Raw genomic sequence first — 14,654 nt, forward strand, 5'->3', positions numbered from 1 at the left:
ACTCTTTGTAGTAGTCAAAAAATATTTGCACTGTAACTTGTTAAAATTCCTCAACTGCCAAAAAATTCTCATCTGTTTGAATGACACTTGAAAAAAATTGTATAGTGAATTAGTTTGAATGTCCTGTATACTATTTGAAAACTCATGATCTTTCTCTAACTGTTTTCAAAGCAGCCTGCTGCTGATCAGTTGCCATATTCAATAGGTCATGCTGATTTTTATTGGCTCTACTCTAAAAAATAACTACATAAATAGAGCAACTTCTTATTCAGCAGAATGGCTTCATAGGTGTGTCTATTTGAACATGGAGAGGGAGAAATAAATGTTTCTTATTTACTCATATTAGTCTTACAGAACCATTGCAACTATGAGAGAGACAGCTAGATTCTGTTGTTATACATATTAAGTTAAGAATCATCTCACTGAGTTGATATAGCTCACAGGTTAGTCTTTTAGCCTAATAAAGGGGCCAATGTATATCTGTAACTTCTGTCAGTGCAGACCCTGTTACCTATGTAATGAGTCACTACATAAAAATTGTGACATTACCTAGGGTATAATCTGGACTGTTAAACAGCTGTCTTCTCAGTTCTCCAACCTGGGTGCCTTTTATACTACTTTGCTAGGAGAGCAATCACTCAGGCCATGGCTACACTCACACTTCACAGCGCTGCAACTTTCGCACTCAGGGGTGTGAAAAAACACCCCCCTGAGCGCTGCAAGATACAGCGCTGTAAAGCGTCAGTGTAATCAGGGCAGCAGCGCTGGGAGTGGGGCTCCCAGCACTGCACGCTACACCCGTAAAGGGTGCGGTTTACATGCAGTGCTGGGAGAGCTCTCTCCCAGCGCTGCCGCTCTGACTACACTCGCACTTCAAAGCACTGCCGCGGCAGCGCTCCTGCACTGCTGCCGGGGCAGCGCTTTGAAATTCCAAATGTAGCCATACCCTCAGGGCCTGCTCTCACACAGCCTTCAGCATGTATATTACTCCCAGCTTTACTGTATGAGTGCTTTGGCCAGCCACCCTTGAATTACATTGCAAAGCAACACCATCGAATTCCCAGTCCCAGACTTTCCCCCAGAAATGTGCATTCTGGTATTGCCCAGCCCTCTCCTGGACAATACAAGCTCATATAAAGTCCATTATTTATAAATAGAAAGTGATAGGCACAAATCCTGTTATTTCAAAATTGAAGTTTCCCAAACACTTCAGTCTGAGCTCACTGGTTTAAATAAAACAAATTTATTAACTACAGAAAGATTTTAAGTGATTACAATTAATGAGTCATAAAAGTCAGAATTGGTTACAAAGAAATAAAAGATGAAATGCAATTAACCCCTAATTTAACAAGCTAAGTGATTTCAAAGCAAAAGTATCTCTCGCCGCATATTTTAGCAGTCTTATTGGCTGAATTCCTTTCTGCCAGGATTGCTCCCCAATCCAGTGATGATTCCTTTCTCCTTGCGATGCCGTGCACAGAGATGAAGGGAGAGATCTTTTGGGGGCATTTGTTCCCTTTCCTTATAGTCCTCTTTTTGTCTTTGAAAATCATCTCCAGTTGAGGTTCAGGAGACAGCACATCTGTGGAGAATGGGAACCTCCAGTTGTTTCTTTACCAAAATGTAGATTTCTCACTGTCTTTTGTCTCTGAGGAACTGATTTGTGCCTGCTTTTCTAAACTTGGAACATGTCTCAGCAATGTCTTACAGTAGAATTTTATAGCTATGTACAATGTTGACACACATATTTTACCAGGACAATAATGATCAGCAAATTGAGTTTTCAAATGATACTTCACAAGGCATACTTTACACAACATTTATCATAGTCTTCTAAAAATGATGAATATTGGGATACAGACTGTCACAGAAATATGTAAATACCATAAAACACATCATATGTCTCAAATGCTGTCCAATATTCTATAAAAAGAACAAATATTTCTACTATAGGAGTTTCAAAGTTTGTGTTGAAGTTATGTTAAAATAAACAATAAATAAAACTAGATCACTCATGCATTCTGACTATATATTTTTGTGTCATTTTATTCTCTTGCTCTGAGCCAACAGTGTAAAAATTGGCAGCAAAACTTGCAAATACCTTAAGATTTCATTAAAAATAACTCCTTAATTTTTGGGGGGTGAAATTAGTACTTACTAGCAGAAGTCAGAGCCATAGTCCTGGTCAATATAAAATTTTAAACCATCTAGATTAGCATAGGTCATTACTTCTTATTAGTTGCCTCTAAAGTGTTTGCTACTTTATTTTTAAAAGCTATGTTTATTATTTTTATTTTAAATTGAATCAGCCCATAAGAGAGGAACACTTGAGACACCTCTCAATATAGCATCATATCACTTCTGTTAATTTTATTTGGTAGTAATTAGTGTTCTTTTGGACTGAATGAAAGTTCAAACTATGTAGTAAGTGATGGTGAAAATGATGGGCCATTATGAAAGGTTATAGTCTTTAAATAGGGGGTGGAAAAATTTGAAAGAAAGAAAAAGCTGTCAAGCAACATTTAAGGACCTTGCATAAAGCTTAACAGAAACTCAATAAGAGTTTAAAGTTATGCATAGGAAACCCTCTTGAGGATTCAGGGGTTTTTTTAATAGATTTTCTATGGCCAAAATAAAATGGCCAAAGTCCCTAGCCATTTCCCTTAGTGCAACTCAAGACCTAAAACACTAAAGCAAACTATGTAAACAGGGTAGCTGCCACTAAGATGCCACTAAAATTATTAGTACTTCCTACGCTTTTCCTCAGCTCAGGGAGGTACTCCCACAAACTCTGAAATTCCAATCTGAAACCCCTTCTGAGGTTGAACCTACATTCACACTACTCTGTTTTTTTGGGGCCCTCTCCTCAGGGCAGCATGGTGTAGGATACAAAAGGAATTGTACACAATATCACCACAATGGGCAAAAATTAATTTCTAATTAATTAATTTTCTAATTTAAATTATTTAAATACAAGTTTATTTTTAAAACTAAACTGATTGTCAATTTCCTATTTAATAATGTAGGTTGAGGCCTAATTTTACTATAATCTATTAAAATAAAATAATATTAAACAATACATGTGTTCTGCCAAAGTTTTAAAGAAAGTTATTTGGCTGAACTAAAGAAACTGTGACTAAGTACCTGGAACTAGAGGTTGTTGAAGTGCTAAACCAGTTTTTGACAAAAGTAACCACTTCTGCTCATGCAGAGAAAAATGTATTCCTTTCAGTTTATTGAACTAGTTCTGTTCACCAACTAGTTTATTCAGAGTTGAGAAACCAGTTTGGAGTTCAAAAAACAGGAAAGCTTGGTTTCTTCTTCAATCTATGAATGAAAATGAGATACACTAATTGTAAAATTTTGAAGGACATGTTCATCTAAAACAATCACTTCAACTCACTAACTACAGATAATAGTTCCTTTGTTCAGTAAATCAGTTTTAAAAGTACAACATGTTTTGATGAACTTCTTGATATTTATGTATCCAGCACACTTAAGGTAGTTTTACTTAAAAGCATTTAATATTTTTATCAGTTTGTACATTTTTAGTTTAATTTGAATTTTCATCCAAATAGAGCTTGACACAAATCACAAGTAAAAATATTAATCCTCATCTAGTAAATGAGAAATGACTCACTCACCATAATAAAAAAGTAAAAATTAAAATTCTGAATAAATATAAGTTAAGCTTTATAGTTGCATAAATGTGTATAGATATAGCTTATCCTCCCAAGTAGCAAAATGAAACATAAAGGTGATGTTAAGTTAGAAATCAACATGTTTTAATGGTTGTCAACCAGTGAGAAATCAGCCTTTCTTTAGGAAAATAATCAGAAGTACAAATGCAAAACAAGATTAAAATTGATTACTTATATCAGGGTTTCCTGGTTGCTGATTTAAATCAGGATTTAAACTGGTGATTTAAATCAATCAATCCACTCTACACATCATAGTGCTGAACTTGTGCTTGTGAAATCAGCAATGTTATAGCTTTTTGTTAATTGTTGAGTTACTTTTGAATACAAATCTGTTCTAAGAACTTAAAATACTTTCTTAAATCTGCTATTTTAATACAAGTATGAGACCCTAGCCACATATTCAGGGTGGCTAGTCCAATTTGCTGCTCGCTGAGCCGTGGCTGTATTCCAGTTTAAGGGAGCTAGTTCACTGAGAGCTACTGAGAGTATGTCCCCTTGATTTAGGAATCACACTTCCACCTCGACATGTAGCCATACCATAACTAGGGTGATCAGATGTCCCTGTTTTTATAGGGACAGTCCTGATTTTGGGGTCTTTTTCATATATAGGCTCCTATTATCTCCCCACCCTCTGTCCCAATTATTCACACTTGCTGTCTGGTCACCCTAACTGTAACTCTAGTTGTTTTGCTGTACTACTGGATATAATGATGCCAATAGTTCCTAGAATGAATGGTCTTAGTGTATTTTCATAACATAAGTGACATTGATTTTATTTAAACATTCAAATACTTTTAGGTATCCATCCTGAACTGTCTTATAAATTTAATTATTTATCACTTCTAATTAAATATGTGATCAACCGTAATCATAGACACACTGTGTATTTAAAGGTGTATGCTATCAGGAAATAGCTATAAAAATGCCTGTTGTTTTTTCAAATCAAGTCATGATTGTGCAATTCACTGCTGAAATTTAAAATTTAATCATTCATTGGTAGTGCACAGTAAACAAAAAAGATACGTCAGCTTGAAAAGGAGGGATGATACTCTATTAAAGCATGTGTAACACCTTGAAACAAAATTTCTGGTTCATGTGTGATCAGTCTATATGTTGTTGTTTTGTAGATTCATTGCTTTTGTCTTCCCTGTGGAGTGGATGACCGTTCAATTTACTTTCAACAGTTGGCAATGGCAAATCTGTGCTGCTGTTTACCATTCATCTACTTCAGGCTCTACTTGTACTGCAGCCAGTCTTCTGTTTCAGCTGAAAATGTATTATTGAATTTAATCAATTCTAGAATGAGCTACTAGCAAAATGATTTGTCAAATAATACTCAGTGACTGAAGGATATTATACAGTGTGATACTAATTTTTAAACCTAAAATTAAAATAAATCTAAAATTTGGTTAATTTCTGACATAGCAATGTATAGAGGTTGGTCTACATTGAGAAACATGGTGGCACATTCAAAAAAGTACCTTTGTGTTGTGTTTTTGTTAAGGAGTAGGTTATTTTATAAGTGCCATGATCAAAGAAATTAAACCAAATCATGAGTCTTTTAATTATTCACAAGATTTTTGAATCTTCACAATTCAGTGGGATTAAACATTAAAACACACTAAATATTACTTTTCCTTTTTTTTCTAAATCCCTTGTTGAAGCTTGAAAATAACAATTACATACTTTGTATGTGCTGCAATACTCAGAAATGTTAGGATGAGTTTAGTAGTTGCAGACATTCTTTAATTTTATGGATATAAATGAAACAATTAACTCACACAATTAACTAAAAACAAAAGTAATTGCAATTAAAAAAAATTAATCATGATTAATTGCAGTTTTAATCGCACTGTTAAACAATAGAATACCAATTGAAATTTATTAAATTTTTGGATGTTTTTATACCTTTTCAAATATATTGATTTGCATTACAACACGGAATACAAAGTATACAGTGCTCACTTTATTATTTTTTATTACAAATATTTGTACTGTAAAAATGATAAATAGTATTTTTCAATTCACCTCATACAAGAACTGTAGTTTGGGTTGCCAACTATCTAATCACACAAACACCCTTGCCTCTCCCCCTTCCCTACCCCTTCATCTCTTGCTTTCCCCCACCTTCACTCACTTTCACCGGGCTGGGGCAGAGGTTTGCGGTTCGGAGAGTGAGTGCGGGGTTGGGAGTGTGGGAGAGGGCTCTGGGCTGAGCTTGGGGCAGGGTGCAGGGGGGTGCTGGGTTCAAACTCTAGGAGGGAGATTGGGTGATGGAGGGAGCTCAGCACTGGGGTGTGGGGATGCGGAGTGTAGGCTCTGGGAGGGAGTTTGGCTGTGGGATGGGCTCAGGGCTGTGGAGATGCTGGCCAGAGTGGTCATTTTTGAAATTGTGGGTTATCCTCCAGAGGCCAAAAGGTGTTTACACAGGTAGAATGCCTCTCATGAATGTCGTTTTCTGAGTTTCACCGCAAAAAGTCATTAACCAGTGTAGACGCTCCCACGGTTTTAGTGCAAAAAAGGGACATTTTGCGCTTTAAATGGCAAGTGTAGACATAGAGTTAGTGCACAGTGATCAGTGTGTATACAAGAAAAATGCCTGAATAACTCAAAATTGTTTCCATTGGGCAAAGACGATTTTTTTACCTCTGTCCTTGAAACTTTTGGGGACAAATCAAAATACTGTAAACTTTCATTTAAATTACATTTTAAAAAATGCAGTGCCCATGCAAGCAAATTCAGACTATTGGAGTGGCTTGCATTGAGATGCTTCTAATGTAAATAGGCTGTGATATAACTATAAACTTATTTTTAATCAGAACTTGCTTTGAATACTGATTTTGAAGAAATATTAGCGTAGGAGAGAAAGATAAAAGTCATGGCATATATGGGGGGAAGAGAGAGAATGGGAAATTACCTTGTTTTTGGATCTCTGGTTGGTTTGTTGTTTTTTCTCTTGTTTTTATTTCCATTGTGTAGTTCTCTTAAAGGTTTTCAGCACTTTATTCCTAACTTTTTTTTCCCCCTTAAGCTTAATTTAGGCTTGGAGGAAATTGAAATCTTAAAGATTTTTTTTTCTTTTGCAGTCAAGTCAACGGTGTTGCTTTATCAAAGTCCAACAACTGGTCTCTTTCCCACAAAAACGTTTGGTGACAATCAGAAGGCAAAGGTGCAAGACAGTCTTTACTGTGCTGCATGTGCTTGGGCATTAGCACTTGCATATAGGTAAATTGTTTTTCTTCTGATTGTAAAGACTGTTAATAATTATCCCATGTTTTGATTTTATGGTGTTGAATACGATAGAAGCATTTAACCGAGAGACATCCTTTATCAGAAATAGTTTTGTAAACCTATGGAAATGCAAAAGGTATAAGAAGCATGGTATAAATGTGCATATTGCCAGTTTTATAACTGTCACTTGACTTTCGTAAGTTGGAAAACTGATTGATTTTATTGAGCATAACCTTTTGAGATGTTTTGTCTTCACGTAAGCACCTCTTCTAAATTTTCACTGTCACTGGTGTTTTGAGGCAGTATGATTAAGGTATGTTGTCAAAAATTCTTATGGTAGCGAAGAATATTCAAAGAAGTACTACTTCCTGAGTGAGTGGAACGTGTGATGATAAATAAAGATAGCAAGAGGCTTGAGAATGGTGGCAGCTGGAAGCAATTAGATTGAGTCCTAGAAGATAAACTGAGATTTGAGAAATAACAGGAATGATTCTTGATAGGAAAGAAGCCAAAGAGTATTTTAGTAATCTGGCCATAAAGCACCAATTTTGTTAAAGGGTAAATTCGTTTTCCACCTCTCAAATTCGGGCGTGTTTATACTAGTTTCTTAACTCAAGTAATTGCCAGCACCATTATAGGGTCTAAACTAGACACACCCTGAATATGTTTTGGGTTACAGAAGTTATTGGTTATAGGTTTAGTGTAATTGGCAGTCTATTATCCTGAGATACGAAACTCTAATGTACACTTACGTAAAGGGTAAATCTGCGTAGGTGAAAAAGGATGTCTTTTTATTGCAGCCCTATTTTCATAGTTTAAGAAATTATTTTCTAGGACTATTCTACAGTTTTTACTAGCATAACTATGTCAGTAAGTAGTGTGATTTTTGCCATCATAGTTTTGCTGAAACTCTAGTATAGGCTCAGTAATATCAATATAAATTTGCCTTTACTGGCATAGCTTATTTTGGTTCATAAAACAGAAGGAGCTCTACCAGTAGAAGTACTTTTTATATACCTGTATAAATGTGTCACATTAATGAGTTTTTGCCACCTGAACTATAACAGTACTGCTAAAATTTCAAAACTTGTTAAAATGTAGACAGGCATTAGGTTACACGGCAGAGAGAACCTTTAAGAGAAAACGTTGATATGTTGAAAGTGATAACGGCATTGAAGCAAAACATGAGTTTTTTTGCAGTATGAATCTTTTCCCCTACTATTTTTGAAGATAAAATTAAAATGCAGTTCTAATCTGAAAAGTGAGTTTAGGAAATTAGGTAGTAGGGCTCCACTTTTGTCTTGACTCCAGATTAGACTTTATCAATTTAACTTGATTTTTTTTTCTATAAGTCCTGTTAATTCAACCTGGTTACCTGGAAGATAAACTGGGTTCTTTCCTTCTCAGACATAAACACTGATACGTTTTGCAGGCCAAATTTTTGCCTTCAGTTACACCGGTGCACGTCTACTGTGTACCTGTTGTATGTTTGTAACTAGAGGCAGAATGTGACCCAATAATTGGAACGTAGTTTTAATTATGAATGAGAGAATAAAAACCTTGTTCTTCAAGTAGTGTCCCTGTGGGGTCTCCACTGTAGGTGTATGTGCACCCCTGCACCTCTAATCGGAGATTTTTGGTAGCAGTGTCCGTTGAGCCTGTACATGTGCTCTCTCCCTCATGGTCTGCCTCAAGGCTATTTTAAAACTGGGCTAGCGAACCCTGCTCACTTCCTTCTCAACAGTCTTTGGCCTGGAACAGAGTGAGCAGTCATCCCTTCTTTATCTGTGTCATTCGCATAAGTAGTAGTAGTTTTTTTTATTTGTTCTCCTTAATAGTTAGTGTTTCCTTACTTTCTTTTTTAATCCCAAAGGAGTTAAAAAAATAAAAAAATAAATAAAAAGGTAAAAGAACTTTAGTTTCCTGTCCTATCTGGGGGCATACCCCCCTGCCATCCCCCCAGGCGTTTAGTAGACTTAAAGTTTTTTTCAGTTTAAAAAAAGAAAAGGTGATGATTTTAAGAATTTTCTGGATCTTACCAAGAGGATGGCATATGAGCTGCAGATTCCCCGACAGGAAATGGCAGATACACATCACAAGTTGGTGAATATTCTGCACACCTCATCCAGAATTGCCCTCCCAATTAATAAGGCAATTCTAGATCCTACCAAAGTAATCTGGCAGACACCAGCCTCCATCACACCACCAGCAGCAGAGCCAAAAATAACATCCGCAACCCAAGTCCGTCATAGTGAATGTGGTTAATGCACGAAGCAAGCAGCATAATGCCAAGTCAACCCCATACGGTTGGGCTTGACAGGATGGCATATTTGTCGTCGACATTACCATTCAGAGTCACAAATTACCAAACTGTCATGGCCAAATACAATTTTATTAAGTATGGGAAACTCAGTGCATTTCTAGAACATTTACTGGAGACACAAAAAAACCAGTTTCAGATCATTCTTAGGCCTGGTCTACACTACAAGTTTATCTCGAATTTAGCAGCATTAAACCAAATTAACCCTGCACCCGTCCACACAATGAAGCCCTTTATTTTGATATAAAGGGCTCTTAATATCGATATCTGTACTCCACCCCGACGAGGGGAGTAGCGCTGAAATCGGTATTGCCATTTTGAATTAAGGTTAGTGTGGCTGCAATTTGATGGTATTGGCCTCCGGGAGCTATCCCACAGTGCGCCATTGTGACTGCTCTGGAAAGCAGTCTGAACTCTGATGCACTGGCCAAGTAGACAGGAAAAGCCCCATGAATTTTTGCATTTCATTTCCTGTTTGCCCAGCATGGAGTGCTGATCAGCACAGGTGACTGTGCAGTCCCAGAATCAAAAAAGAATTCCAGCATGGACCATACAGGAGATACTGAATCTGATCTCTGTATGGGGAGATGAATCTGTTCTATCAGAACTCCGTTCCAAAAGACGAAATGCCAAAACATTTGAAAAAATCTCCAAGGCCATGATGGACAGAGACCACAACAGGGACTCGACACAGTGCTGCGTGAAACTTAAGGAGCTGAGACAAGCGTACCAGAAAGCCAAAGAATCAAATGGACGCTCGCGGAGGGAGAGGCAACTGACAACTGTAGCGATCCCACAGTTCCTGCACTCTCCGAAAACCATTTGAATTCTTGGCTAGGCTCCCAAAGCCTGAAGGGTCAAAAACATTGTCACGGGTGGTTCAGGGTATATGTTGTCAGCCCCTCCCCCGTGAAAGCAAAGGGGAAAAAATCGTTTCTCGCCTTTTTTCAATGTCATCGTATGTCTACTGGATGCTGCTGGCAGACGTGGTGCTGCAGCACTACACAGCAGCGTTCTCTTCCCTTCGCTTGCCTTGTGGACGGCAGACGGTACAGTAGGACTGGTATCTGTCATCGTTGTCCTGTGAGTGCTCCTGGCTGGCCTCGGTGAGGTCGGCTGGGGGTGCCTGGGCAAAAATGGGAATGACTCCAGGTCATTCTCTTCTTTAAGCTTTGTCTAATAGAGACTCACTCCTGCCTGGAATATCATGGCAGCTGGAGGCTGCCCTCCCCTCCCTCCTTTGATCACTGCTTGCAGTGGCAATAAAGTTAGTGTTGTTTCTTATTCATGCCTTTTTTACTACTTCATCACACAAATGGGGGGATAACTGCCACGGTAGCCCAGGAGGGGTGGGAGAGGAGGGAAGCAACGGGTGGGGTTTTTGCAGGGGCACCCCCTAGAATGGCATGCAGCTCATCATTTCTGCAGAATGCCTGGGGCTCTGACCCAGAGCAGCCGTTTGGCTCTCTGGTTCTTTAGTAGGCTTGCCTGATATTTTAGGCAGGACTGAATCTCCATTAGACAAAACTTAAAGAAGAGAATGACCTGGGGAGTCATTCCCATTTTTGTCCAGGCGCCCCCAACCGACCTCACCGAGGCCGGCCAGGAGCACCCATGACAGCAGCAGACGGTACAATATGACTGGTAACCGTCATTGTCAACTTGCAAAGCAACAGATGGTACAGTTGTCATAAACAGATAGCTAAGGGTTAATGTTCTTTTACCTGAAAAGGAGTAATCTGAAACACCTGACCAGAGGACCAATCAGGAAACAAGACTTTTTCAAATCTGGGTGGAGGGAAGTTTGTGTGTGAGTTCTTTGTTCTTGTCTTGTGTCTGTCCCTCTCGGCAATGGGAAGGATTTTTCTGTCTCCTGCTTTCTAATCTTCTGTTTCCAAGTTGTGAGTACAAAGATCATAAAACAATAGGGGTTATTGTTTTTTTTTTCTTTTGTATTTACATGTGTGTAGTTGCTGGAGTGTTTTGAATTGTGTTCTTTTGAATAAGGCTGTTTATTCATATTTCTTTTAAGCAATTGACCCTGTATTTGTCACCTTAATACAGAGAGACCATTTTTATGTATTTTTTCTTTCTTTTTTATATAAAGCTTTCTTTTTAAGACCTGTTGGAGTTTTCTTTAGTGGGAATTCCAGGGAATTGAGCCTGTAGCTCACCAGGGAATTGGTGGGAGGAAGAAATCAGGGAAAATCTCTGTGTGTTAGATGTACTAGCCTGACTTTGCATTCCCTCTGGGTGAGGGGGGAAGAGAGATTAGCTCTCGGTACTTCTGTTTTCCAGGACTGGAAACGGGGAGGGTGGAGTCCCTCTGTTTAGATTCACGGAGCTTGCTTCTGTGTATCTCTCCAGGAACCCAGGGAGGGAACACCTGGAAGGGTGGGGGGGAATGGTTTATTCCCTTTTGTTGTAAGACTCAAGAAATTTGGGTCTTGGGGTCCCCAGGGAAGGTTGTTGGGGAGGACCAGGGTGCCCCAAAACACTCTAATTTTTTGGGTAGTGGCAGCTTTATCAGGTCCAAGCTGGTAACTAAGCTTGGAGGTTTTCATGCTAACACCCATATTCTGGACGCTAAGGTCCAAATCTGGAAATATGTTATGACAACAGTAGAGCTGGTAACCGTCTTTCTTAACTTGCAAAAGGCAAAGGGATGCTTCTGTGTAGCACTGCAGTACTGCGTCTGTCAGCAGCATCCAGTAGACATACGGTGACAGTGAAAAAAAGCTGAATGGGCTCCACGGTTGTCGTGCTACGGTGTCTGCCTGGGCAATCCAGGGAAAAGGGCGCAAAATGATTGTCTTCTGTTGCTTTCACGGAGGGAGGATTGACCGACGACATTTACCCGGAATCATCTGCGACACTGTTTTTGCCCCATCATGCTTTGGGATCTCAACCCAGAAGTCCAATGGGCGGGGGAGACTGTGGGAACTGTGGAATAGCTATGGGATAGCTACCCACAGTGCAAAACTCCGGAAATCGACACTAGCCTCGGTTCATGGACGCACACTGCCAAATTAATGTGCTTAGTGTGGCCTTGTGCACTCGACTTTATACAATGTTTCCAAAAATCGGTTTCTGTAAAATCGGAATAATCTCGTAGTGTAGACATACCCTTAGAGACCATTCTCAGTTAATTGCCAGACTGGTGCTAGAAACAGCACTGGATGTAGCTGATGAAACCTAAATTATATGAGTTCCGGAGGTCTCAACAAGTCTCCTGGTGGATGGATTTTGATCTGTTTCAACCTATCAGTTCATGCAGACTCAGTCAAAAATAAATAAGCTATAAAAAAGTCTACTTTTGATGTATCTTTTTATTGTCACTCCTTTTACCTGACTTTTTGAAATGAGGTTTCGGGCTGAATAGCTTTATAAAATTCCAGTTCCCTAACTTTTATAAGTATAGCTTCTTTTCTAAATTTCTGTTTGGAGTATAGCCCCAAAACCTGTGACAATCATAATAAAAAATTTTAACACTTTTTTTCGTTCCCATAATATTATGTAAACAGCTCTTAAAATTTCACTTACCAAGAACATCAAGAGTATCTTGTGAGCTCCCTGTTTCACTAACCTATATAAATGGTCATCTCAACACATTGATTGCTGTAACTTTTTTTCACTATATTTTTTGCTATGTAACCCTTTGCTGGAGCGCTTCTCCGAACAAGGGGACATTGGATTTCACACAGAAGGGCTTATTTCACAGTCCACCTTGCATTTTTCAGAGCTGTTAAATTGGTAGGACCCTAGCTATAATCATTGCCTGAATGAACTCCTTTCCAAATTTTACCCAAATCTTAGGTCTTCTGTTCCTTATACCCTTCCTTCCCAGCCCCAACTTGTTTGAACAGTAGCCTAGGAAAGCGAGCTGCACTTTTCACTGGAGTTAATTTATAGTATGATTTGAAGAATACTGGGAGCTATATTGCTCCCATCATTATTTATGGGTAAACTCCCTGCAGTTCATGCTAATGTGGTACTCTTTCTTAAAACATTACCTCTACGTGTTTAGTATTCCACATTCTTTTTCGAACAGACAATGCTAAGCAAGATGGTGTTAGTTCAACTGCACTATATTTATGAGAAGGGAAGAATGAGTTGAGAATAATGAAAAATTTAGTCCCTACTGACAGCCCAGCATCACACCGTAAGAAGATAATCATTTTTGTCAGCACAATTCAATTATATTTTTAGTTGAAGAGCTAATTATAATTCATTATAATAGCGAGAATTTTTGTTCAAGTGCAGATGATCTATTATATAGATAAAAATGTGAGTTAGATTTTACCCTTCCTTAATCTATATTATTTACTGGTGAAAATTGTATATCTCTATCTCTGTGGTTTTACTTGAAAGATGGATTTAAAATTGTTTGACTACTCAAAACTTCTTTTTTGCTTTCATAACAGTTCATGTTACAGACATACATTTGCACAGCCTTATTTTTTTATGACTAATCCCCAATTAGTCATGGTGGCTGCAAAAGAAGATAAAATTTTCTTGACCAGCGTAGCATTACCTTAGGATTTTATTTTAATTGGCAGCTGAAATGGTTGCCCTTAAAATGTTTTATGTTTAATTTCACTCTTATGCTTGAAACATATTATGAAAGGCTAGCAATAAATGTAGTAATTGAGAGCATTAAAATTTTGAAAGGGAGCCATGATTTGAAAAGCATGGTTGTTGCCCCTATTATCCATTTGTATTGAAGGAATTCCTTGCATCTTCCTTTTCATTTAATCCCTCCCCTTTGTGGTTGAAGCAGAACTGTTTGGAAGAATGGAAGAAACAGAGATGTTGGAAAGGAAGGATTGATAGGGGAGTGCTGAATACCTCATGTTTACAGTAGCTGACAGACAAACTAAGGCTGGTGAGAAAAGGAGTGATGCAGATCTTGCAGGCATGATGTAAAGTCTTTGCATCCTGATATCTGGAGACATACAGCATGATATATGGGATTTATTTTGTATTATGTATCAGAGGGGTAGCCGTATTAGTCTGTATCCACAAAAACAACAAGGGGTTCGGTGGCACCTTAAAGACTAACAGATTTATTTGGGCATAAGCGTTCGTGGGTAAAAAAAAAACCCTTCTTCAGATGCATGGAGTGAAAATTACAGATACAAGCATAAATATATATTGGCATCTGAAGAGAAGGGAGTTACCTTAAAAGTGGAGAACCAATGTTGAAGGCCAATTTAGTCAGGGTGGATGTAGTCCACTCCCAATAATTGATGAGGAGGTGTCAATACCAGGAGAGGGAAAATTGCTTTTGTAGCTACTCTCAGTCCCTATTCAAGCCCAAATTGTTGGTGGTAAGTTTGCAAATGAATTTTAGCTCAGCAGTTTCTCTTTGAAGTCTGTTTTTGAATTTTTTGTTGTTGTTG

The 14,654-nt window shown here is 38.3% G+C and overlaps 1 protein-coding gene across 6 annotated transcripts in view; it reads left to right on the forward strand.

Moving 5' to 3' along the window:
* The window catches only part of PHKB (phosphorylase kinase regulatory subunit beta), a 207,471-nt gene that overhangs the window by 29,267 nt on the left and 163,550 nt on the right, over window positions 1–14,654 (forward strand). For all 6 annotated transcript variants that reach the window (XM_050923042.1, XM_050923041.1, XM_050923039.1 and 3 more), the window contains one exon: window positions 6,788–6,926. In XM_050923042.1, the coding sequence (XP_050778999.1) occupies window positions 6,788–6,926 (139 nt within the window). The remainder of the gene's footprint in view (window positions 1–6,787; window positions 6,927–14,654) is intronic.

The sequence above is a fragment of the Gopherus flavomarginatus genome, chromosome 14 (assembly GCF_025201925.1).
Source record: "Gopherus flavomarginatus isolate rGopFla2 chromosome 14, rGopFla2.mat.asm, whole genome shotgun sequence".
Taxonomy (NCBI): domain Eukaryota; kingdom Metazoa; phylum Chordata; order Testudines; family Testudinidae; genus Gopherus; species Gopherus flavomarginatus.